The sequence below is a fragment of the Pituophis catenifer genome, unplaced genomic scaffold (genome assembly GCF_029215685.1).
Source record: "Pituophis catenifer annectens isolate HBS135680 unplaced genomic scaffold, rPitCat1.0.hap2 SCAF_4, whole genome shotgun sequence".
Classification (NCBI taxonomy): domain Eukaryota; kingdom Metazoa; phylum Chordata; class Lepidosauria; order Squamata; family Colubridae; genus Pituophis; species Pituophis catenifer.
The window spans coordinates 107,875,098-107,900,293 of NW_027256884.1; the positions used below are offsets into that span (position 1 = coordinate 107,875,098).

The following is a 25,196-nucleotide window of genomic DNA, read 5'->3' on the forward strand; positions in this document are numbered from 1 at the left end:
CCGGCGAGGAACCTGCAGTTCGCCGGCTACAATAGCTCTCTTTCGCAGCCGAGGTACATCTTCTCCCGGCTCGCGACCGCTCGGATTTCCTTGAACTGCACCAAAGCGCCCAAGCGCTTGGAATCGCCTTTTCGGAGGTGAGAGGCTGGGGTTGGAAAGGAGAACCGCCGGACAATAGTGCGGATTTGCTTGCTTGTGCTATGTTCTTGAGCGCCTGGACAAGATAAGGGTTTATTGGCAACGTATGCAATGTTAAAAAAACATTGGGAAATGTTTTTATGTACTTTCCGGGAAAATGCATGAAACAGAGAATTAGCCACATTTCTCCTTTCATTTTTTGCCCCCCATTTAAGTTACGACGGCTGCGCTCATGCATGGATCTGGATTTTAATTTAAAATTCCGAAGTGTTTTAAAGTTGTTGTTTTCGTGTGTATTGGTCTATGTTCGGGTGGGAAGCGGTGTCCGCTTTGTTTTCTCAAAACCGATCCGTTAGACTATAACAGCCGTCATCCCCACCTGGCCAGCAGTTGGCCAGATTGTGTGGGAATTGAATAAATTGGAACTGAATAATCAGAATATTGCGTTAGACTACTGTGTCTAATGCAGGAAAGTTTTGGGATCTGACAACCGAAAGCGCTGGCGTTTGCAAGGGGTTTTTGTAAAAGGTTATTTCAGGCTCAGAGGTAGCTTAAGGCTCTCCCTTTGCTGATTGACTCATTTTATGTTTCTTGAAATTGTTGTGTAAGCTGTATGTCTTGTGAAGATAACAGAATATGTAAAGATGCCCAAATTCCCTTTAACCTCATAGGACCTTCAGTTTTTTTACAGTATTGTACATGTACCTGTTTATTGAGAAAAACCCTGCTTGGATGAAGTTGTAAAAGAACAAGTATTTTATACTTTTATACTTCCTGGAATAAACTGCTTTCGGTAGAATTTCTGTGCGAAACATCTTGACATGTAATAGATTACTAAGGAGCCAGTGTTTACATTTGAGTTGTGCTATTACTTTTTGTTCCTGTTCCAAAAAAACCAACCCTCTACTATGGTAGATAAAAATCAGATTTGTGTTTGTTTATTGTTTTAAAATAATTGAAGTTGCTCATTAATACAATTATTCCTAGAGAGTATAGAAAACAATACAATATTAAATATCAAGTGCAGGTTTGAGGAAAGAAAAATACTTCAACAGACATCAAAAGCATTGCACAGAGAAATCTTAAAATATAGTAGAATTTCACAAGTTTGTTAAGATCCCTAAATCTATTAATTGGAGACAAGCAACCAAAATATACTTAGGTTTTAAAAATTCAGGGTTTAGGAATTTGTCACTACCAAAATCCTAAGGCTAATACTGAGAATCCCAATCCTAGATACCTGCAATATCTGTGATATAAATTATTGCTGTTTTTATTAAATAATTGTTGTGGCCTGTCAGCGGCCTGTGCAGCGAGTAGCTGATTCCGACAGCGAGGAGGCTGGTGTGGTGCTGCGCCAGCAGCCTGTGCAACTGGCACTCGAGTCAGACAATGAGGAGGCTGGAGAAGATGTGGTGCCATAGGCAGGGATTCATCCAGGGCCTTCAGAACCTCCAGAAGCTCCCATAAGTGAAGAGGAAGAGCCTCTTCTTGATGCACGGGGCGTGCAGAGCTGCCAAAAGACAGGAGTGGCTCCTCAGGAGGAGGTCTCCTCGAGAGTAAGGCTTGGGGCTTGACATACCAGACTTTTGGATTACAATACTATAACAAATTGAGAACCTAGCAGAATAACATTGCTACTGCAATATCCATATAGGTAGCTGCCAGACATTAAAATATGCTTCTCCAAAAGATATTTTTACAACTTCTCTTAAATTTTACAGAGTGTAAGAGACAAGATGAGTTTGCACTTACTGATTTGCTGTTTGTGCAAAACTGAAGGTGGAACTGAAAACCACCAGTATTTATATCTCTGCTGTATGCCAGATTCCAAATTCTATACTTTATAATCCTAAAAATGATTGTGTTAACTCTCTAACTGTTGGAAGACCTGAAAGATCAGGTTAAGACATATAATCATGGAGAAAGTAGGAATTTTATATTTTAACTTGGAGCACTCTGTTTTTGTAATGAAAACATACCAGCTGCAATTGCTCTGTGCAATCACAAACTGAACAAGCTTTGTCTTGAAGTTTGTAACATTTTGACTGTCGATAGAAGATCATATCTGTGCAGCACCTTCCTTAATTTATCAAACAGAATCTGCACATTTATTTTGCAAGATGGGAACAAATGAGAATTATTTTTAGTGTTCTGTAATCCTTACCACTTTGTAGATATAAACCAAGAGAACAAAGCTTCATATCCCCCTATCCAGGGGAAGTGATGATATGGGGTGGGATTAAGGTAAATATATTAGCTTTTGGCTACATAGGTATGCATATTTTAGCTCTTTATCTTATTCAGTAGAATTTCTGAAATGATGGATCTAGGCCTCCAGGTGGCAATTTAGAGGGATTTGTTACATTTTTTTTAAAAAAACCATCAGCCTTGCACAGGAAGTGTGACAGCATTGCCACAGCCTAAACCCACTGAAATTATTAGTTGTATTCATGAGGCGTCACATTGTTTTTAAGGGTTCTGTGGAGTTGCAGTACTTATTCTCTCTCTCTCTCTCTAACTGTTGGAAGACCTGAAAGATCAGGTTAAGTCATATAATCATGGAGAAAGTAGGAAGCAACATCAATGTGATAGCATAATCTGTCAGTTTATTAAAATTCTGAGTGTTAACTCGGTGTAAGAACCCTATATTTCTCACTAGGACTAGTGAGAAATAGCTCATTGGAATGCTCTCTAAAACAAGCGAGGCAGGCAAGCGAGCAAAGTTATGTTTTCACACCTGCTGCACATGCTCAGGATCTAGGTACGTGTGAAATCTTCCCCAGCCTGTGGAAAACAATTTTTCTTCTGAAACCGATCACTGATGCAAGAAAGTTTTTGAGACCACTGCTCTAAAAGTTAGCTGGTTAAAGAAAGACAGGTGGAGCTAAGGCTTTTGAGAGAGAAGCATTGAAATGTCCAGCCTTTTCATCCTATGTCTTCATCATTGCCACTGTATACTGCTCCTTTTTCCAAAGTTCCTGTTAAGTCCTCGGAGTTACATCTGACCCGTTGACGTCACTGTGGCCGCCCTGCTCTAATTGGTTAAGACGCGAGCAGGCTCGTCGCGGGAAAAACTCAGTTCTCCTATTGGTTCCTTCCGACTGACAGACTGCTATTTAAGCAGCTGTCAGCCGGGCATCGTTCGTTCTGTTATGTACATGTTAGAAGTTGCCTGGTTGTTAAATAAAGAGTTGTGTTATGCAAAGCCGAGCCTCCGCGCCCTGTTTGTTCTCTCGGACAAAACAGTTACACTCCAATATTTTTTAAAAAGAACAACTTCTCAATACACTGGCATTTAAAAATTAGAAAGCGACAAATTCTTCTTCAGAGAGTGTCCAGAAGATGCCTAAGACCAAGATTGTAGAACATGTTCAGTAGAGCCCATTGAATCATTTCATTGCATTGCTTACAAATAAAAAGTTGTTCATTATTTTCCTTTTCCTTTGAGTCTTACCAGCTTCTAATGGCAGAAAAAGAAACTGAAAAGCTGAAAATGAAAATACCTCAGTAGAAAGTAAAATTAGCTTTAAAAAGTACAGCATGCACCCTCAAATGTATTTGGTAGAATGCATTATGTATAACGTAACAGGTAAGCCAGGTGAGTACAGCATGCTCAGAACATGATTTTTGAATTGTTCATGATTTCCCAGTGACCCCTTTGAATTAAAGAACACAAAATAAATCACCTACCAACTTTTCCATCATTTGGTTAATGATCGGTGAGAGAATGGTAAGGCATGCATGAATTCTCTTCCTCTGAAAAGGCTAACCTACTGTTTTCTTCCTGAATTACAATTAAAGCAAAACCCCAAGAATGAAGAAAACCTTGTTACTGGAGCCTGCCATTTCCTTATATATTTTTGCCTATTCTTTGACCACTCCTCTGAAGCAGCAATATGTATACAAGAGGATCTGGGAAGAAACAACCAACTCTACCTTCATAGTTCAAGATAATATGTCTCATTGTGAACTGAATCAAAGCAACCCAACCTATGTGAAGCAAAAGGTAAGATCAGATTATGCACTGGGTGTGCCCTAGATAAAGTTAAGCAGAATTAATGATGCATAATAGCAGATCATGTTGAATTTAACATGTTCAGAGAAGAGGTTTCACCCTGGCAAAGCATCTCTTCGCTTAGCTGCAATTATCATATTTTTCAGACTATAAAATGCACCAGAGTATAAGACGCACCAAGATTTTGAAGAAGAAAACAAGAAAAAAAATAGTTTTTGACTTCTGCGCATCTGGTTTTTGCCCTCCCTGGCCCCCAGGAGCACTCTGCAGGCCTCGCAAGCCCTCTGTGTATCCCGTTTTTGCAAAAAAATGGACCAGTTTTTTGCGAAAACTGGACACACGGGGCGGGGTTTCGGGAGGACAAAAATGGCCATATTCAGTCTATAAGACGCACTGACATTTCCACCCTCTTTTGGGGGGGGGGGGAAGTGTGTCTTATACTCCGAAAAGTACGGTACTTAGAGGGGAAGCCCCCAGCAAATCTGAGGGCTGTAGAGTAGTCCAGAAACAAACAAAAAAAAAAAACCCATAAGCACTATTTTCTTGGATGCAGTCAATGTCACACACACATGCAATTCACTAAGGAAATGCCTTTATCAGCATTGCAAAATAAAATGCAGAAATTATTTTTGAGCTAAAAGTTTTGGAAAAATGCACAACCCTATCCTATTCAGACTCAAACGTGTCCTTTCTCATCTTTCAACTAGCCTCCATTCTGAATTCTCAAGAACATCTCAGGGTTTTCCATAAATTGGGGATAAATACTTTAGCACTTTTTTTCAGAAGCCTTCTGCCATACTGCTGCCAAACAAACTATAGAAATATGTCCAGGGAGTACCCTGGAGTCAAACTGATTCAAGGAATCTTTACAACACAGCTTCCAAATCCAGTATTTCAACAGGTGTCCACATTTCAGCTCTTAGGATTTCTAACCATGCTGCCAGGAAGCAGTTGCTGTCCCAATCTATTAATTGGTGAAGGTTGATATGTAGATATATATAAACTTCATTGGATGTAGTCCCAAAGTTAGTAGTGCCTAAATCCCTCTGATTTCCATAACTATGTTTCAAACCACATTGATTTTCGTTTATACGCCATACTAAATTAAGCCAGCTCAATTTATATTAGCTGAGTTACTGGAGTTTGTTTAATGCAGGGATCTCAAACTTGTAGCCCATGGGCCAGATGCGTCACACGTTGGCCTCGCCCACCCCCGTTTTAGCGAAGGGGGAAAAAGTCATGTCACGTGACGATATGATCCCGCGAGTTTGACATCCCTGGTCTAATGTGTCTTCCCACACACACACAATCTGTGATGATAATATCCAAAGAAAGTATGGAGGCCATACTGAAATGATTAAATATAGGACTAGAAAATAATATGCTAAAAATAACAGTGATAGATAACTTTAAATCTTTGTTCTTGCTATTACGTTTTCATCCAATGAGCCACTGTGGTGCAGTGATTAGAATGCAGTACTGCAGGCTACTTTTGCTGACTGCCAGCTGCCTGCAATTTGGCAGTTCAAATCTCCCCAGGCTCAAAGTTGACTCAGCCTTCCATCCTTCCAAGGTGGATAAGATGAGGACCCAAATTGTTGGGGGCAATAAACTAACTCTGTAAACTGCTTAGAGAGGGCTGTAAAGCGGTATATAAGTCTAAGTGCTATTGCTATTACTATCTTCTTCCAAGTTCTCAAATCATCATTTTTGTGGCTTTGTAGTCTTTTTCTTATTTGGCAGGTGCTTTTAACTGTAGTTTGCATTGCTAGTACAACTGTAGGTCCAGGGCTGGATTTTGCATCCAGAAGGTCCAAACTACAATCCCTGACATCTCTGGATAAAGATGGGGAAAGACTACATTTAAAATTCTTGGAAATATCTTTTAGTCAGTTCAGGCTGTTTTGGGCTATAGCAATCCCTTGGTATAAAGTAATTTTTTGTATTTAATTTGAATTTGGAACAAAGAAACATATATTCCAATTACTTTGGCTGGTTTGTTCAAATTGCTTGAAGCATAGTGAATATTAAAAACCCTCACCTCATCCGTTTAAGGGAAGATGGAATATTTCAAGGATTTCACAGTATTTCAGCTGGATAAAGTTGATAATAGAATATAACATACTTGATTCAAACCTATTTACATGTTAAGCAAATTGAATGCTAATCACTTGAACACTGGATAATGTTACAAATAGTATCCGTTACATTTCAAAGCATGCTAATTCTATAGTTTGTTTATACTACATTCAAATTACTTACCGTATTTTTCAGAGCATAAGATGCTCTGGACTATAAGATGCACCTACCTTTTTTAGGGAGGAACACAAGAAAAAAAAAATCTGCCTCTGCTTCCCTGCAATTTGCCTCCTTGCAGCAAATAGCCTGCTTCAGTTTCAACTTCAGCACAACCTGATTAGCACAAGCAGTTGATTGTCGGTTGGATCAGCCTCCCGTGGATCAGCTGTTTCAGGCTGCAGGGATTGCCAGGCGCATGAAGGTGGCAATAGGCAATGGCAATCCCTGCAGCCTGAAACAGCTGATCCACGGGAGGCTGATCCAACCGACAATCAGCTGCTTGTGCTAATCAGGCTGTGCTGAAGCTGAAGCTGAAACTGAAACGGACTCTTTTCTGTTTGCTGCAAGGAGGCAAATTGCTGGGAGGTAGAGGCCAAAGTATGGGTGGGCGGGGCTACATTTGGTATATAAAGCACACCCAAATTTTCACTCTCTTTTTGGGATGGGGGGAAGTGTGTCTTATACTCCGAAAAATAAGGTACATATCCAGGAGAGATACATTAGATAGCAATTTACTGTCAACTAATATTTCATGCACTGGATAAGTTGGAGTTCAGTATATAAAAGGTTTAGTCTAATAAATCCATTACACCATTACAAAGCTCTTTTTAATGTATTTGCTATTTAGCTATCATACTGGTAGCATGGCTTTAGAATATTCATAGTATCTTTGATTGCTGGTTTCTATACACAAAGCTTTGAAGTAAACCAGAATTACTATTTATAGATGAGACCAGAAGTCGAATTATAATTCATACATTGATTGATTTGTCTCTATTCTTGTTTTATTTTCTTCTTTCAGGAAGTCCAAGAAAAAGCCTCTCTCTTTGCTATGAAAACAGACTTATGTGGGGCAATTTTCAGCATTTTGGTGGCCTTTGTCCTGGTGGCAAATGGAGATCGATATGGACGCAAAATCTCATTGGTTCTTCCCCTGATGGGGAGTCTTACCAGCAGCATCTTCCTCTTTGTTATGTCAGACTTATCTTTGCCCCTCTACCTTTTCTTTGTTTTCTCCTTGGTTGGGGGGCTGTTTGGAGACTTGGCTACTTTTCTTGGAGGAGCCTTTTCCTTTGTAGTTGATTGCTGTGAGACTCAGAAACAAAAGACCATCCGAATAGCTGTGGTTGACTTAATCTTTGGATTCACATCCGGATTGGGAGGATTGGTCTCAGGATACATTCTAAAAGAAATAGACTTTATGTGGACATTTGCCATGATTTCTCTATTTCACATGGTCAACATTTTCTATGTCATATTTTGCTTGGATGAAACAGTGAAAGTCTCTGCAATCCGGACACAATCTTGGCGGGAAGGTCTTAAAGACACTCTTTCTGGAGTATATATGCTCTTTAAATCCTCCTCCTGTAAGAAGCGAATTTTAATCATCTTGCTGCTTTGCACATTCATGACTTACCTTTTCACAGTGTTTGGAGGGCTTAGTCTCTATGTGCTATACGAACTGAATGCTCCACTCTGTTGGGACGCCATTTACATCGGATACGGCTCAGCTGTGTCCACCTCAGTCTCTGTGACTGGATTCCTGGGGATTGTTTTCCTTTCTCGGTATCTGAGAGATAGCTACCTTGTTTTTATTGGAATTTTCTCTTATATGGGAGGAAGTATCATGACCGCCTTTGCCAACACTACATTGTTGATGATGTTGGGTAAGTTTCACTTGGTTAAGTTCAAAGATGATGGTAAAACATTTTGATAATGTAGATAGTGTTTTAAAATCTTGGCCACTTTTAAGATATGTGGATCTCAACTCCTAGATTTCTCCAAGTTGGGAAATTCTGTGATCTGATGTCAACATATCTCAGAGGTGCCCAGATTAAGAAATATTGATGTAAGTGATTAGAAAATTGGTGGTGCTTGTTATTTTCTACATTATTTATGGCACTGGTCCAAGACTCAGGTCTTTCTCGTAATCAGCTGCCCAGACTTTTAGTTGGAAATGCCAGGGGATTTAACCAGGACTTTCTGAACACAAGTTTCAACCTCTACATTCCAATTCTGTAATATGCAAATGAATTTTAGAAATGTTGTGCTTCAAATTATAATTCCCATGCCTTTAGGACAGTGGTTCTCAACCTTTCCGGCTTTGTGGACTGGCGGGAGGAGGGGGGAGGGAATGGTGCTGTGTAAATGATAGGTGCGCATAAGCGCATGCACCTGCCACTTGTGCAAGTGGAGCTGCGCACTCACCCGTCCCTTGCATTGCCCAGTTCTGAATGGGCTGTGGGCCAATAGTGGATCATTGCCCGGGGGTTGGGGGGCCACTTTAGGATCTGTAAGGCAACATAATAGCAGCGTAAAATATAAGCTACAATAAAACAACAGCAAGCAGCAAAATTACCAGAGGCAACAATTTATATAAATTATACCAAAAGACCCTCTTGAAATAGCAATAACTTAGCCACTGAAAGCTAGCAGTAAAAGTAAAATGTAGCTACTTGCTACATTTTTATTGGAAAATAGAGCTGAATCTTCCACTTCCTGTCCCCAGTTTGCAGAAGAGGCCCATAAGAGATACTTGGCTATGTTACATCTATTATTTTCTTGTCTTTTAGTCATTTTCTATAACTAGGGAGATTTCATTCTGTTAGTTCGTCATTTAGGGAATGTGATCACTTTCCATTTTGTCTACTATCCCCACAATGCTTTCAAATAAGATAACATTATAACTAATTTAATACATTTCATGACTTTTGTCCATTTTCTACCATGCCGTACCCCACCTAAACCATGACTGGTACTATATGGAACTAAGGGAAACAACACCTGTCCGATGTTGCATTTAAAATCAGAATGTAATGAATTCCTTCTTGCAATTGCTATGCATGAATAGTACCTTGCAGCTTCGTATGAGCCATGGTGGCGCAGTGGTTAGAGTGCAGTACTGCAGGCTACTTCTGCTGACTGTTGGCTGCCTGCAGTTTGGCAGTTCAAATCTCACCAGGCTCAAGGTTGACTCAGCCTTCCATCTTTCCGAGGTGGGTAAAATGAGGACCCAGATTGTTGGGGACTAGAGGCTGACTCTGTAAACCGCTTAGAAAGGGCTGTAAAGCTCTGAAGCGGTATATAAATCTAATGCTATTGCTATTGCTATCCACATACTACAGTTGAAAATGTGCACACAAAGGAATGTCCAATTTCTACTGAAAAAGATATACATTAAATATTTTGGCTACTATTTTTATTACTCATACAAAATTTCTAAGTTGACAAACATATTGCTTATGACACAGGTGGTCCTCAACTTACAGCCATTCAGTTAGTGACCGTTTAAAGTTACAATGGCACTGAAAAAAATGACTTATGACTGATTTTCGCACTTATAATAGTTTCAGCATTCCCGTGATTGTGTGATCAGAATTTGGGCGCTTGGCAACTGGCATGTATTTATGACAGTTGCTGTGTCCTGGGGTCATGTAATCACCATTTGTGATCTTCCCAGCTGGCTTCTGACAAGCAAAGTCAATGAGGGAAGCCAGATTCTCTTAACAACTGTGGTGAAAAGGTCATAAAGTGAGACACAACTCACTTAACAATTGTCTTGTTTAGCAACAAAAAATTGGGGCTTAATTGTGGTAGTAAATTGAGGAATAGCTGTAATGAAAATGTCCTTTTTTTTTTTAATTTGATTTATATGCCGCCCTTCTCCAGAGATTCAGGGCGGCTTACAATGCATTAAGCAGTAGCCTTCATACTTTTGTATATTTATACAAAGTCAGCTTATTGCCCCCACAAACTGGGTACTCAATTTACCTACCTTAGAAAGGATGGAAGGCTGAGTCAACCTTGGTGGAGGGCATCTTTTCCTTAATTTAAATCCATGAGGATTTCTGAAAGAGGCTACCATGCTTGTTACCCAGATAATTATTTGCTGTTATAGTATTTGTCACAGTATAAATTGATTATTTATTTATTTATTTATTTATTTATTTATTTATTTATTTATTCGAATTTCTATACCGCCCTTCTCCTTTCGGACTCAGGGCGGTGAACAACCAGATAAAAAACATCTATACAAACATCACAGTTAAAAAATAAAGTTAAAATAATTTATAAATTTGGCCCATAATTAGCTATTTGGGGTAATTATGTTAAAGAGTGTTGACTTTTGTGACATCTATTTTGCAGTGAGAATACCATCGATGCTCCTTTTCATACCCATTCCAGTTATTCGAGCCATGTTATCGAAAATAGTTCTTCCTAATGAACAAGGTGAGTTGGGGCTGCTACAGAATTAATTGCAGGTGTCGAAGGAATTCGACAGAATCCTTGGATCTGTCAGTTTGTATTTTCTCCCTGAAGCAACAGCTCTATATTGTATTGTTATCTTAATTAATTCTAGCACCAATTATTTTTTTAAAATAATAAAAATAAAAACAATAATAAAATTGTAATTCTAGCACCAATAACACCATTTTCATTTGGTGAATATAAGTTCCATTCTGCCATTGGATACCCAGATTCATGGCATTGAGTATCATCATCATTAATTTGGTGGCCACCTTTGAAATGATGTAAGTGTAGTGTAGTGTAGTGTAGTGTAGTGTAGTGTAGTGTAGTGTAGTGTAGTGTAGTGTAGTGTAGTGTAGTGTAGTGTAGTGTAGTTATGCACACACACACACACACACACACACGTCTCGATCTCTGTAATCCAGTTTTTCTTTTTCCTTTTTGGCAGGAGCTTTATTTGCTTGCATTGCCTGCTTAGAGGTTGTGACTGGGACCATTTCAATTACTGTCTTTAATACCATCTATGCAGTGACTGTAGCATGGTTTCCTGGCTTCAGTTTTCTCTTTTCAGCTGGCTTCTGCATAATTCCACTGAGCTTAATGAGGTAAGCAGAGACCATTCATTTTTTTAAGGTTGGAATCTGTTTTGTAATTTTTCCAGAAATGTCATCTCCATACAAAAGGGATATTAGTTTTTATTTCCGATTCTCATCGTTCATATAGTCGTATTTTTCAATCGTAGAAAATGATAGAAAATGTATTATTTTATTTTGATTTGATTTTGTTTGTATTATCATTTTATCCTTAATTATTTTCATGTGTTTTTTATGGGGTAAGCCACCCAGGGTCACTTTGAAAGGAGATGAGCTGCAAATAAATTAAATAAAAATGCTACTCTGTTGTTTTCTATGATGCCCCTTTCCATTTATTCTGTACCAACCTGACTGCCCACACTTCTCAGTCAGAAAAAGGTCTATGGGAGGAATTCCATCATGATTTAATTGAAGCACACGAAGCTAGGGAGGAGAGATGGCTATTTCCTGAAGAATAGGACTGTCACATACCAGCTATGGACCACCTCTTAACTAAATGGAAGAACATAGAATAACAGAGTTGGAAGGGACCTTAGAGGTCTTCTAGTCCAACCCCCTGCAACATTGCACTATTTTACTTAAGTCCTTTTTTTAAAAAACGAAATTTTAGAAACAGATTCTCTGATATCAGTTTGAATGAAAACTAACAATAAAACCATAGAAAATTTATCTGCATGATGTTGATCATACCACTATTTGTTTTTATAAATAGAGTACTAGAGAACCCATGACCCCTTGAATTGTCCTTTTAGAGATGTTTCCTTATGAAATTTCTCAGGGCCTACAACGGTGATAGAACTTCTAATGTACTCCCTTCACTGGAAAAATTTGGGATACAATTTAGAGAAGCCTGACTAGGTGGCTCAGTGGCTAAGACACTGAACTTGTCGATCAGAAAGGTTGGCAGTTTGGTGGTTCAAATCCCTAGTACAAGTCTCCTGCATGAGCAGGGGGTTGGACTAGATGACCTCCAAAGGTCCCTTCCAACTCTGTTACTGTTATTATATACACCTGCCTTGAAAACAGCCCATATTGAACTGTGTGGCATGAACATCCGTGCAAGAAATGTTTTATGACATTTTGTATTATATCATAAACTGTTTCATGATCAATTTTATGTGATAAAATGTTTTATAAAATTTGCCAAACATCAATCCCACATGATGGAACTAGTGAGTCCGGGATTTTGGACACATTCTGTAGGTTTGAAGTATCTTGAGGTATTTGAGGTATCTTGAGATACCACATTTGAGGTATCTTGGTTCAAAAATTGTTGCCCTATGATGCCTTATTTCTACCAGTTAAATGTTGTGGGAATGAGAGTTTTAGAAGTATACACTGTAAATGTAGCATCTATTTAAATTGCAAATATCCACTTTGAAATTGGTTAGGATTTATTACATTTATTTGCCGCCCATCTCACTATGGGGCTGTAGTAGGTAGTTTGCAACAAGAAGAAATAAAAAGAATGTAAACAGAACTAAAATAATAGAATAAAATTATTATGAGAATATTTCTAATTGATTCTGAAAATCTGGAGTGTGGAGGTCTTTGAATCTGATTTTCAATGGGCCTGGAGCACAGTGGAGCAGGAGAATTAAGACAACATATAGTAATAGAGTTAGAGTTCGATAAATTGAAATTATCATTTGGTTGTTTAGTATTTTATCTGGACAAAATAGTCTTGAAAATGACTTGTTTAAAGAAGGTGGGGAAGGAGATAACTTTACAGGCATATTAATTTAGGTTTTTTTGAATTATATATTTATTTTACACTTTGAAACTACCCAATAACTAAAGGTCTTGGGGCAGTTTATGATAAAACATGCTAAAAATACAATTTAAGTTAAAATATACACAACAAATATAAAATAACTATAAGCTAAAATATTCTAAATAACCACTGAAATTTGCTGTTGTCTATTTGGGTTTTTCCCCCCTGCAATATTCAATTGTCCTGGTGAAAGCATATTAAAGTGTCTGAAACGCTCTTAACAATTTAGAGCCACCTTTAGTCTTAATCTAAAAATGGCACAATGGACATTTTCTTCCTAAATTAACTTCAAAGAAAAGAAAGATTGTGTCTCTTTCGTGCTAAAGAGAATTCTAGGCTTTTTGCATTACAATTTATGACAGTTTTCTGGCTTATGTTTCTTTTCAGTTGAATTAATATGTCTTATCTCCTTTCTCCCCCCTCCTGCTCCCCCAGTTGGTTTATGTATGTTACTCGGCATGAAGAGGACTATGCGCAACTCCCAACTGAAGAGGGCTGTCCTGGCCAGAATGACAACAGCTGAACAGAGAATACACCTAGCAGCTACTGCTCTCACGTTCTATAATGGCTTGACCTGTGCATCGGGTTGCTAGAGTTTCAGTGCTTTCAATGGCTCCATTTTGAGAATTCCGCAATAATTGATTGGCTCAAGTTTGCTTGCTGCCCTGTTGCACATTGCCCTTTGCCCTTTGATCCAAACTAGGTAAAGCCATAGGTCTACTAAAAAAATGTATTTGCTTTGTCAGATCACAGATTATAAAATTATTATGATAAATAAGCAAGTTATGCTTAAAATATTGATTGGATTATATGTGTTTTCTAATCCATCCACTAATCTGTATCCTGAATTCAAAATTCTCAAGATTTATTTATTTAGGTCAGTAAGGTTAATCCTTCATGATCACCCTATGAAGTAAGTATCTCTTCTTTTTTTTGTCTCTGTTGGAATTCTTTAACCTCTATTATATTCATTGGCTGCTCTTTTAACAAATGCATAGGTTTATACAAAAAGTGTAAAGTAGTTAGTAAGAGATTGGGCTGGAACTGGGGAGGACTACCCTGTTTCCCCTAAAATAAGACATCCCCTGATAATAAGCCCAATCGGGCTTTTGAGCGCATGCACTAAAATAAGCCCCCCCTAAAAAAATAAGCCCTCTCCGAAAATATTTAAACGCATGCACAGCTGGTCCCTGCCATTTCCTCTGGTTAGGGTTAGGAGACAGAGCTGGCAATCAGGTAAGACGGCAAGAGGAGCCCTGTCTTGCTCCACACGCCCCAAAATAATAAGACATCCCCGAAAATAAGGCCAAGCACTTATTTCAGGGTTCAAAAAAATATAAGACAGGGTCTTATTTTTGGGGAAACACGGTACATAAAGTCTGCTCTCAGCCATAGTGCAGTCGGATCCAGACTTAATCAGACTTAACTTCACTGATTATTGTGGAGAAAACAAGGAAGGCCACAGTGTATATTGACTTAAAGGCTAAGAACGGAATGTAATAACAGTAAAGTTCAGTGATTCATATTCCTTACAGGAATTGAAAAGCAAAGAGAAGGAGTGGTGAGCCACCCTGTAAATCATAACCCTCCATTCTCCTAACTTACTTAGTTTTGTAAAGAGGGTATTATGTAGAACACGGGTGTCAAACTCGTGCCGTCACGTGACGTTTCATGACGTTTCTCCCTTTCGCAGAGTTGGGGTGGACGTGGCCTGTGCGTGATGCATCTGGACCACAGGCCACCAGTTTGACACCTGTGATGTAGAAGATACAGCAAAAATCATACATTTGCACTCTAGGATGGAAAAAAGGGTCAGCCAATAGGCAAACAGCTTTTTAGTTGAGTCCAAAAATCTGTAAACTAGAATTTCCTTCAGAAAATAGAAAGCATATCTTTATTGAGAAAAAAACAGAGTTTTCTGGCAGAAAAAGTGGAAGGAAGGAAGGAAGGAAGGAAGGAAGGAAGGAAGGAAGGAAGGAAGGAAGGAAGGAAGGAAGGAAAATGAATGAATGAATGAATGAATGAATGAATGAATGAATGACCAACAGGCATGTCCTGATCCAACAGAACTGTATAAATTACTCTTACGTAGTTGAGAAATCCTTGCTTGGATACTTGCCTCTACCTCAAATTTTTCTTAGCAATTATAATGAGCATAAAATCATAGCAATACTGTAAAGACTTGGAATCCAAATGGGTACCATTAGTAATTTGTATCCCCTGTACAGGTGTATTTTGCACAGAGGGATATGGGAATGAGGGGAAGAGTAAACTCAACTGAAAACCTCTCTTCTTATTGCACATCTGAAAGCCTTTGCCTCTTGATTTTATGAATCCAAATAGATTCTTCTCAACAGAGAAGAATCATGCCTAAGGCACCAGGCTAGAAACCAGGAGATTGTGAGTTCTAGTCCCACATTAGGCATGAAAGCCAACTGGGTGACTCTGGGCCAGTCACTCACTCTCAGCCCAGCCCAGCTCACAGGGTTGTTGCTTTGGAGAAAATAGAGGAGTAGTATTAGGTATGTTCACCTTGTGCTATTTATAAAAATAATAAGAGATATATAAATATTAGAATATTAACAGAAAAATATGTTGCCACTACCTGATGTTTGCCACCTTCTGTTAAATCCTTAAAATGTGCTCACTGCACTTCTGCCCTAATGTATTAAAAGTGTACAACTTTAGACATGCTAGTCACATGACCTATCAAATCACATGTGCCAAAAAGGCAATTAATCCGCAATATTTCTTCTGTGTTGTTTCTTTTGAAGTGCACTATGTAATTTGACATAAGAAATAGACTTTTAATGGTATTTTGATTTTGCTTGGGAACTGGCAAGTGGTAGAGCCATGCATCAGTGATTTTAGGAGAATTTTACTATAAATAATGGAAGTGACATACACAGGGTCCGCAGTGCTTGTACTGCAATATATAACTGCCTGCAGAGCAGGTTATTTATTATGCCTTCAGGCTGCCATTGAAGACAATATTTAAACTGAGGTGAAATGAGAAGCAGGTAGCCTAAATGCATCAGCAGCGAAGTGCACTTGATAATGCATTGGCTCCATTGAACACTGTGGTTTCTGGGTAATTCCATATAGGGTTGTACCTTACAATCTTTAGTGGGTTGTGGTATTTGTATTTTTGTAAGCATATACCATTTTATTGTTGTTAATAAAGACTAAAAGCTATGATTAGAGAAGCAGTCTTGTGTTCTGTTGCCCACCGTTGCAATTATGTATATTTTGTAATCTTTCTCATGTGTTTTTAATATAATTCTTATATATTTTCCATTTGGCTCAGAAACCTTTTGCATTTTTTATACTTCTGCGATTAAACCAAAGATTTGCATCTAATTGGTCTACAGCTATTGTTTTAAATTGCCATGTAACTATACAATTATGCTTCTCTTCCAAGATGTTGCAAGCGCATAGGTCATTGTACTTGCTCAGTGCTACTGTGAGACATGAATCTATTTCTATACCTATGTGTGAGTAATCTAAAAGGGCTAACTCATCCCAACACCAAAGAGCATTCAAGGCAATGAGATAAAAGCAATTCCTAGCACTTTGGTCTGCAGTTCAAGGAATCCCATTCAGTGCCTATAGGAAAAGTTCTGCGGATGGCTTAGTGGATTTCCTGTAACTCCATGTGCGTATTGTTTTGTTTTCACATTTTGTAGTGTTCTGCTGCCGCATCTTGAAAGTTTCTCACATGAGCAGCACTGAGATTTAAACTGGAATCATCTTCAGATGGATTTTATACATGGAACCAAATGTGAGGAAAACGTTTTTGCTTCCTGCCACTTGCTCAGACTGTTGAGGCTCTTTTATTCCACATGCAGAACTAGATGCTGAGAGCAATCCATTCTGGCAAATTAAATTCAGCTGTTTTTTGGTTTCTAGTAGATTCCTGAAGCTACCACTGAATGTTCAATGTGTTTCTGTTGGTAATTGTGTTTCACGTAGCCGTTGATGGCTTTAGGGAATAGGCAACAGATTGTGCACATTTCCCCATCCTTTCCCCAGTCCCTTCCTAATTTACAAGTAAGTAGCCCCAAAATGCTTGTTAACCTGCTTGTCAGTGTGTGCCAGGAATGGAGAAACCCAAGCTGAAATCCAGCCTTAGTTATATTAGAAGACAAAAAGGAAACTACATACCCTGCTTTCTTCTAAAAGCAAGAGTGCCTGCCAAGGAAATGAGGCTCAATAGAAAGGTATTATTTCAGGTAGACAAAAGAATGTATTAGAGGCTAGTACCTGCTCTTCAGGATCTGGCCTTCTAAAGAGCAGTCAGGGTTGATCTCCTCTAGGACTGACCGGTTTGATCGCCTTGCAATCCAAGGGACTTGCAGGAGTCTTCTCCAGCACCATTGTTCAAAGGCCTCAATTCTTTGGCGCTCAGCTTTTCTTATGGTCCAACTTTCACAGCTATACATTGCAACTGAGAAAACCATAGCCTTGACTATATGCACTTTTGTTGGCAGGTTGATGTCTCTGCTTTTTAGAATGCTGTCTAGATTTGCCATAGCTTTCCTCCCCACGAGCAAGCATCTTTTAATTTCTTGGCTGCAGTCCCCAGCCGGGGGGACTGATCTTGGAGCCCAGGAAAATAAAACCTGTCACTACCTCTATTTCTTCACCATCTATTTGCCAGGAATTGAGAGGGCCAGATGCCATGATCTTAGTTTTCTTAATATTGAGTTTCAAGTCAACTTTTGCACTCTCCTTCTTCAACCGCATCAGGAGGCTCTTTAGTTCCTCATCGCTTTCTGCCATTAGAGTGATATCATCTGCATATCTGAGGTTGTTGATATTTCTCCCAGCAATCTTAATTCCAACTTTTGATTCATCTAGCCCCGCCTTTCTCATGAGGTGCTCTGCATATAAGATGAAACTCAAATACTTTGGCCACCTAATGAGAAAGAAGGGCTCACTAGAGAAGAACCTAATGCTGGGAAAGATTGAGGGCAAAAGAAGAAGGGGACAACAGAGAATGAGGTGGCTGGATGGAGTCACTGAAGCAGTAGGCGTGATCTTAAATGGACTCCAGAGGATGGTAAAGGACAGAAGGGCCTGGAGGAGCATTGTCCATGGGGTCACGATGGGTCAGACACAACTTCACAATTAACAACAACAACCTGCTCTTATGATTGGTTATCACCAGATTCAGCTTCTGTCTTAAAATGGCATTAGTGACAAACAGGCTAGCATTACATGCAACAGTCTCCTAACAAAAACAAGTCCTGCTTGGGGTGAACAATTTTGAAGATGCTATTGAACACTCAGAAAAAGTCCCAATGCTTATTGAAAATGTTTATTGTTTAAAAGACATCAACCATCAGGAGCAAAGAAAAATTAACAGCAAATCTCTTGCTTTAAAATTGCAAAAAGTTCTTCCGCAAAGAGTTTCTAATCCAAGCAGTTTCATATTTTCCTGTTTCTGATTATATTTAGATGTGTGGCCTTCTCTAACTATAAATATGAGCCACTATAATGTTGGATATAGTCATATCTCCTTTTTTAAAAATCCAATTCATAAGACGTTTGGCAGTAAACAGAACAGGATGTTTGTAACATTTATTGTGCTTTTTTCACTGAGTTGCTGAGAAACTGCGTATCAAAACAAGTATTGTTTTACTTTCATTTAATATAGTTTATTTCAATCCTCACAGACACAGGTAGGAATGTTCTGATGAACAGAAAAAGCTGTAATGTGTAAGTATTATAATAAACCAAGTTTATGTTCAACCATCATATGAGGCTCTGCCATTAGTTCACTTTGTGCAGGATCTGGAAAAGAGATTTAGTAAAATGTTAATTTAAGACAATTGAAGGCATGTTTGGCAGAAAACGGGTCACTTATGCATTACACTTTTCTTCATTTAATCTATATTGAGCAAATTTAATTTTATTCAGGCCTGAATAAAATCTAGTATTTCTTTGTTATATAGCAAATAATTTCTTACAGTGTTTACATCCCACACAAATATTTCCTCTCTTCCCTGCAGACTCTACAAAATGTCTAAATGGATGGTTTCACATATGAAAAGGAATTCTGATAGATTGGACTGAAGACCTATTCTGATCCAGCATTTCCTGATAGTAAACTACTACAACATAGTAAACAACTACAATATAGTAAACTCGATTTAGAACAGTTCATTTAGTGACCATTCAAAGTTACAACAGCACTGAAAAAAGTGACATAACTGTTCTACAGTTACGAACTTTGCAGCATCCCCATGATCATGTGATCAAAACTCATGTTTGGCCACTGGTTCATATTTATGACTTGCTGTGTCCCAAGGTCACATGATCACCTTTTGCAACCTTTTGACAAGCAAAATCAATGGGGAAGCCAGATTCACTTAACAACCAGGCTACTAACTTATCAACTGCAGTGATTCACTTAACAACTGTGGCAAGAAAGGTCGTAAAATGGGGCAAAATTCACTTAACAAATGTCTCACTGAACAACAGAAACGTTGGGCTCAATTGTGGTCATAAGTTGAGGACTATCTGTAGATGCCTATTAAAATGTTTAAGAAGCCCAAGGGCAGGGGACAATAAGTATATCCTTAGGTTGTTTCTATTACTATCCCTCAGCAACGTACAGCTATGCATGTAACTATGCCAACATGGGAATATGACCAAGTTCAGTCTTGTCTCCCTAGAACTTAAAACTTGTCCAAACTTCAGAAAGATCCTTACCGCCAAAAATATCTTCAAAACCAATGGAGTCATCATTGCCTTTTAAAATATCCAGTGCCAGATTAGAGCTGTGGAGGAAAGGCAGGCGCTGGATCTACAAAAGATTTTACAAGTTAGCCATCCATATTTACTAATGAGATATATTAAAGGAACAAGTGAAACAGTATCAAGTTGCTCACTCAGGCTGTACTTTTTGTATTCCACCCATTTAATGTTTGAAGCAGGATGTAAATGTAGCATAATACATTCTAAAAATATGAACGTTACCATTTTGCCACCGTACAGGAATACTGCAGTTAAACAGTATCTCCCCTCTTCTTCTGAGATGTCAGCAAGAAGAAATAATTGTTCTTCAAAATATTATTTCTGTCCTGGCCTCACATTACTTTTTGTCTAGTTAATATGATATGATTTTTCCATTTGAAAAATAAATTACTAAAGGGGCTGGAGGGAAGACACACAACTTTTCAGGCAATAGAGGTATCAGTGTTAATTAACACTATTTTACATTATACTTAATATCATAAAATGGCAAATTCTATGAAGGGGTAATTCCCCTAGGCAACATGTAATGCCTAGTAGGGTTCTCTATAAAGAATTTGAAAAAATAGCTCTGCAAGGGGTAAGTGAAGCTTCCTTTAGAAGCCTCACACAATTCTGTGCGTACTTATCAAAAAGTAAATTTCAGTGCAGATACTGAGATTTATTCCAAATAAATCCAGAGCACTAATTTATATTCAATTAATAATCCTGACAAAACACATATGTAGCTACCTATTCCCTTTTGGATAAAGCAAAGTTAGGCAAAACTCAGAGAAGGACTAAGAAATAGTAAATTAAAAGAATATAGAAATGAAATATGAAGTTCAACTAAATCTAATTTATACTATGGATGCTCAAGTGTACAGCCCCACAATTATAAATCATCATCTTCGGCCATGCCAAATTTATAGGTGCTCAACTTACATAACAGAGCCATATTTTCCATTATAAATCATGACAGCCATGATAGCACCCACATTACTGGACCTGATTTGATTTCTTTTTTTGTGGTTGTCGTTAAGTGAACAATACAATCATTAAGGTAATTTATGTATTCCAATGGGTGTTTTGCTAGAAACCGGCTGAAGACGCACAAAAATAGCAAAAACCATTGTAAACAGCAATAGCACTTAGACTTATATACCGCTTTACAGTAGTATTACAGCCCCCTCTAAGCGGTTCACAGAGTTGCATTTTACCCCCAGCAATCTGGGTCCTCATTTTACTGACCTCGGAAGGATGGAAGGCTGAGTCAACCTTGAGCTGGTGAGAATCGATCTGCCAAACTGCTGGCAGTTGGCAGTCAGCAGAAGTAGCCTGCAGTACTGCATTCTAACCACTGAGCCACCACAGCTCTTCAAATTGCAGTCATGTGACTGGAGCATTGCAATCAGTCACAAAATGAGCTAGAGTTGCCAAGCACTCTAACTCGGTTATGTGCCCATGAACATTTGAACATTTTTGAACATGAACATTTTTGCCCATTATTTGGGGAATCCAAAAATACCCGTTTGCAAATTACTGTGGTCTTGTTAATAGCTACCTTAATTATTATTGTGCTGTAATAATAATAATTATTATTTTTGCTTTATGCCTTTCTTCTATGTTTTAATTTGGTGTCATGCTATTAATTATTCAAGATTTTTTCAAACTGGGATAGATAATAATTAGTAACCATTTTAATTCTGTAAATTTTAATTTGTGTTTTAGATTTTTAAAAATAAACTATAATCTGGAGAAATTTTTTTTGTTGAAAATAAGCATACCTGTTTCACTGCTTTGAATTCCATTTGCAACTTTAATGGCGCATGTAGCCCTTGAATATTTCTCAGAGTTGAAAAATTCATTTTATCTTGTGTTAAGGAAAACTACCAAAAGAAATGGTAAAAACATTATTTTATATTCTAGGCAGTCAGATGTGAATTAACTTAGTCAAAACTATGCACATAGAGACTGCTATTATTCACTTTTTTCTCACTGTACAGAAAAAGAAAATCTCCTGTCCAGAATAAGAAAGTTCAAGCATGTTGTGACCTATCGGCCGCCAGGCCCTCCAGCAGCCTAATCAGAGGAGGAGGAGACATGAGAATCAGGATCAGCATCAGAGCAACCTGGGAGCTCCAAGGGGGAAGAGGGAATGGAGGTGGCAGAGAGAGAGAGAGAGAGATAGAGGCGGAGCTTGAGCCGTCCGTCAGCCCTCAGATGGAGAGTCAACAGCCCCCAGGTCTGGAGGTGGTTGATGAAGAAGAGGAGGAACAGCTCGGTCCAGTGCCTGACTCACGGCTGCACAGAAGGCAGAGGAAAGCTGTGGGCCGATCCTGGGGAAGGAAGAGCCATGGCTGCTAACAAGGCCCTACCCTAGCTCTGGGGATAAAGGGCAGAAGGCGGAGATGAATAGGTGTGGCAGACAACTATTCATCTTCCGGCTGGATGGACTTTTTAGGCTGCAAGATAAACTTTTTGCTGGGGCTGCTGGCATTCCTAACAAAGGAATCTTTTGAGTTCACATCAAAGGGTTTGTCGTGTTTGGGGAGCTAGGTCAGAACAAAACATTCCTTTCCATTAACATACAGCTTTGCTGTTTTACACCAACTGAATTCATGTGAACCGCATGTAATGAACAGATGAATGATCCAAATCCTACACAAATCACCCACCACCAATATATTTGGCATTGCCATCTTAACTTTGACTATTTTGAGAAGGGAAAAGAGATGACTTTGCCAAAGTTTTATAAGAATCTGGGCAATTTATCTTACTAGTCTATTTCATCAAATTTGTACAAATTTGAGTATATTATATAATTATAAATTTCTATCACATAAAGCTTCAGACTTACTGTATTTTTCGGAGTATAAGACACACTTTTTTCACCCCTAAAAGAGGGTGAAAATTTGGGTACGTCATATACACCGAATGTAGCCCCGCCTACCCGCCGGCTCCCACCCTTCGGCCTCAGCATGTCCTCTCAAACGGAGAGTCTCTCAAACAGCCTCCAAAAGAGGTCACCTTTGCAGCCTCCAAAAGCTCTGTTTGCAAAAGAGCTTCTCTTTGCAAAGGCAGCCTTTCAAACGGAGCTTTCGGATGCTGCTGCCTTGTCGAACTGGTTCTGTGCTTCCCCAGCTATACTCACTAGAGCGCCCTGCAATGATCAGCTGCATTTTTGAAGCTGCAAATCTGCCTCAATGAGGCACATGCTCACAATCAGCGAACCTGTTGCTAAAGTTCACCCCTGGAAACAGCTGATTGGGGATATTCCTGGAGTCTGATTCACCCACCAATCAGCTGCTCGAATCAGGCTAATGTGCTGAAGCTGACCAAGCTGTTTGCTAAGGACGCTAGCCAGATGAATACCGATGGATGTTGGTAGGCAGAGGCGGAAGTTTTTTCCCCCTTATTTTCCTCCCCCAAAACTAAGGTGCGTCTTATACTCCGGAGTGTTTTATTATCCATTTAGTCTTCTCTAAGGTGCTATGATTGACAACAGGAATTTTATGTTCCAATGGAATTTTCAACTTCACTCATAAAGAACCCTACCAAGGTGTTCTTGTACTCTGCTACCATTTTTGCAGCTTGTACTAATTATTCAAAAGTATCTATTCTGTAAATTATTGGTTGTTTAGAACGTCTCAGTTTTAGTTCAAGCACCTGAGAAATACATTTTGCTATGGACAGGTTTTTCATATCTATAACTACATCTATACCTATCTATAATATTCCCTTCTACTTACGTTCTTCTCGGAAAGTTCCAAAGGATGAACAGGAAAAAGTTCACTCTTCACATGTGGAAAGCTACAAACACAAGTAAACAAAGATACCGCATAAAATCTTATGTCAAAGTCTTGTGAATGAAGGCAAATATACACGTCAGTCTTGGTTTCCTTCACCAACTTTAGAAGCCATTCCAAATACAGACTTTGAATTCTAAAAGGCTGAAAACCTGACAGAAACCACAATTATTTTAATAATTTTTTTTTCATTTTTACCACTGTAATGTTCACTATACAGTATATCTCCCTTAGCACATTTATATACTACTGAAAACATTTTAATTGTATTCCAGGAATTTACCAGTGGCCTTGAATTGTATCAACTGTGAGATAAATAGTTCTTGTATACAGGTAATCCTTGATTTAAAACCATTTGTTTAACGAAAAGAAGTGACTTATGAGGTGTTCTCACACTTACAACCATCGCAGCATCTCCATGGTCACATGAGCAAAATATGGGTGCTTGGCAATTGGCAGGTATTTATGATGGTTGCAATGTCCCAGGGTCATTTGACTGCATTTACAACTGTTCTTTGCCAGCTTCCAACAAACAAAGTCAATACAGGAGGCTGGATTTGCTTAACAATCATATGATTCATTTAACAACTTCAGTGATTTCCTTTAACTGTGGCAAAAAAAGATTGTAAAATCGGGCACAACTTGCTTAACAACCATTTAACAACAATGCTTAGCAACAGAAATTCTGGTCCCAATTCTACTTATACGTCAAGCTTATTTTATTGGTTTATTTTTCCCTTAACCAGCTAGTTTGATGTAGTGGTTAAGGCATCAGGTTAGAAACCAGGAGACAATAGGTTCTTGTCCCATCTTAAGCACAAAGACATCTGGGTGATTTTGGGCTACTCACTTTCTCTCAGCCCTAGGAAGCTGGCAAAAGCAAGCCAGTTCTGAAAACCTTGCCAAGAAAACTATATGGACACGATTGAAGGAAAGGAATTTTTTCCCCCCCATGACTGATAACATTTAAGATTTCAGCCTTATTTTGCTTACTCTTAACTGACCCTCTCTATCAGTTATCAGGATATTCTGTTAGCACTAGGGTGTATCTATCGTGAGAGAAAAATGAGACATGAGTAGATAATATTTGTGAAAACTAGGCTGACTACTTCAGAGTTCTGTGTGACATGCAGTTGCAGTACTATATGAACCCAGCCAATGTTATTTTATAAAATATATCTTAGCATGGTGTGTGACTCCAAATATTCAGTAGCCTAGTCATTCACTTATTTTACCATTAAATTGGTATCAACCCTTTGCAGCCACATATTTTCGACAACGATTTGGTTACTCATAGATAAAAGAATTCCAAAGAAACAGTGCTACAGAACTAGTAAGACAAAATGAGATTTATATTTGTAGAGTCATACAAATCTTTTTGTTACCAGTCTGGTAACCAAAGAGGTCAGCTTCAAAATCTTCATTCACAGGAGAACTCTCGCTCATTTCCAGCATGTAGAACTACACACACTTGCACAGACCCCTTATTCCAGACATCAAGCTGATGGGAAATGGCAACTATCTACTACTAATAAAAGGAACTTTTCACCTGATTCAAGAAAATGAATTGGTTCCATTAC

General features: G+C 38.6%; 2 protein-coding genes across 4 annotated transcripts in view; one reads left to right on the forward strand and one right to left on the reverse strand.

Annotated features, from left to right (window-relative positions):
- SLC46A3 (solute carrier family 46 member 3) lies at positions 1–23,258 on the forward strand. Of its 3 annotated transcripts, none has more exons than XR_011600352.1 (7): positions 1–137; positions 3,943–4,147; positions 7,257–8,121; positions 10,601–10,684; positions 11,151–11,307; positions 13,505–13,772; positions 21,814–23,258. XR_011600352.1 is itself a non-coding variant. In XM_070942820.1 (6 exons), exons 2-6 carry the CDS (start codon positions 3,956–3,958, stop codon positions 13,590–13,592), a joined length of 1,386 nt encoding a protein of 461 aa, XP_070798921.1. In that variant the 5' UTR covers positions 1–137; positions 3,943–3,955; the 3' UTR covers positions 13,593–13,815. The 3 variants fall into 3 exon arrangements, 1 of the variants encoding a protein (XP_070798921.1); XR_011600353.1 differs by lacking the exon at positions 21,814–23,258 and adding an exon at positions 16,756–16,842; XM_070942820.1 differs by lacking the exon at positions 21,814–23,258 and having other exon boundaries at positions 13,505–13,815.
- POMP (proteasome maturation protein) overlaps positions 18,374–25,196 on the reverse strand; it is an 11,982-nt gene continuing 5,159 nt past the window's right edge. Inside the window, exons 3-6 of the mRNA XM_070942821.1 lie at positions 23,560–23,620; positions 21,595–21,696; positions 19,787–19,880; positions 18,374–18,865 (exon numbers count right to left, since the gene is read on the reverse strand). Coding sequence (XP_070798922.1) covers positions 18,798–18,865; positions 19,787–19,880; positions 21,595–21,696; positions 23,560–23,620 — 325 coding nt within the window. The 3' untranslated portion in view covers positions 18,374–18,797. The remainder of the gene's footprint in view (positions 18,866–19,786; positions 19,881–21,594; positions 21,697–23,559; positions 23,621–25,196) is intronic.

Bases quoted from the DNA above. Each gene is read 5' to 3' on its own strand.
- SLC46A3 (XM_070942820.1), top strand. From the start codon at position 3,956: ATGAAGAAAACCTTGTTACTGGAGCCTGCCATTTCCTTATATATTTTT. The intron at 8,122-10,600 runs GTAAGTTTCACT...TCTATTTTGCAG, and splicing joins TACATTGTTGATGATGTTGG to TGAGAATACCATCGATGCTC. The intron at 11,308-13,504 runs GTAAGCAGAGAC...CTGCTCCCCCAG, and splicing joins ATTCCACTGAGCTTAATGAG to TTGGTTTATGTATGTTACTC.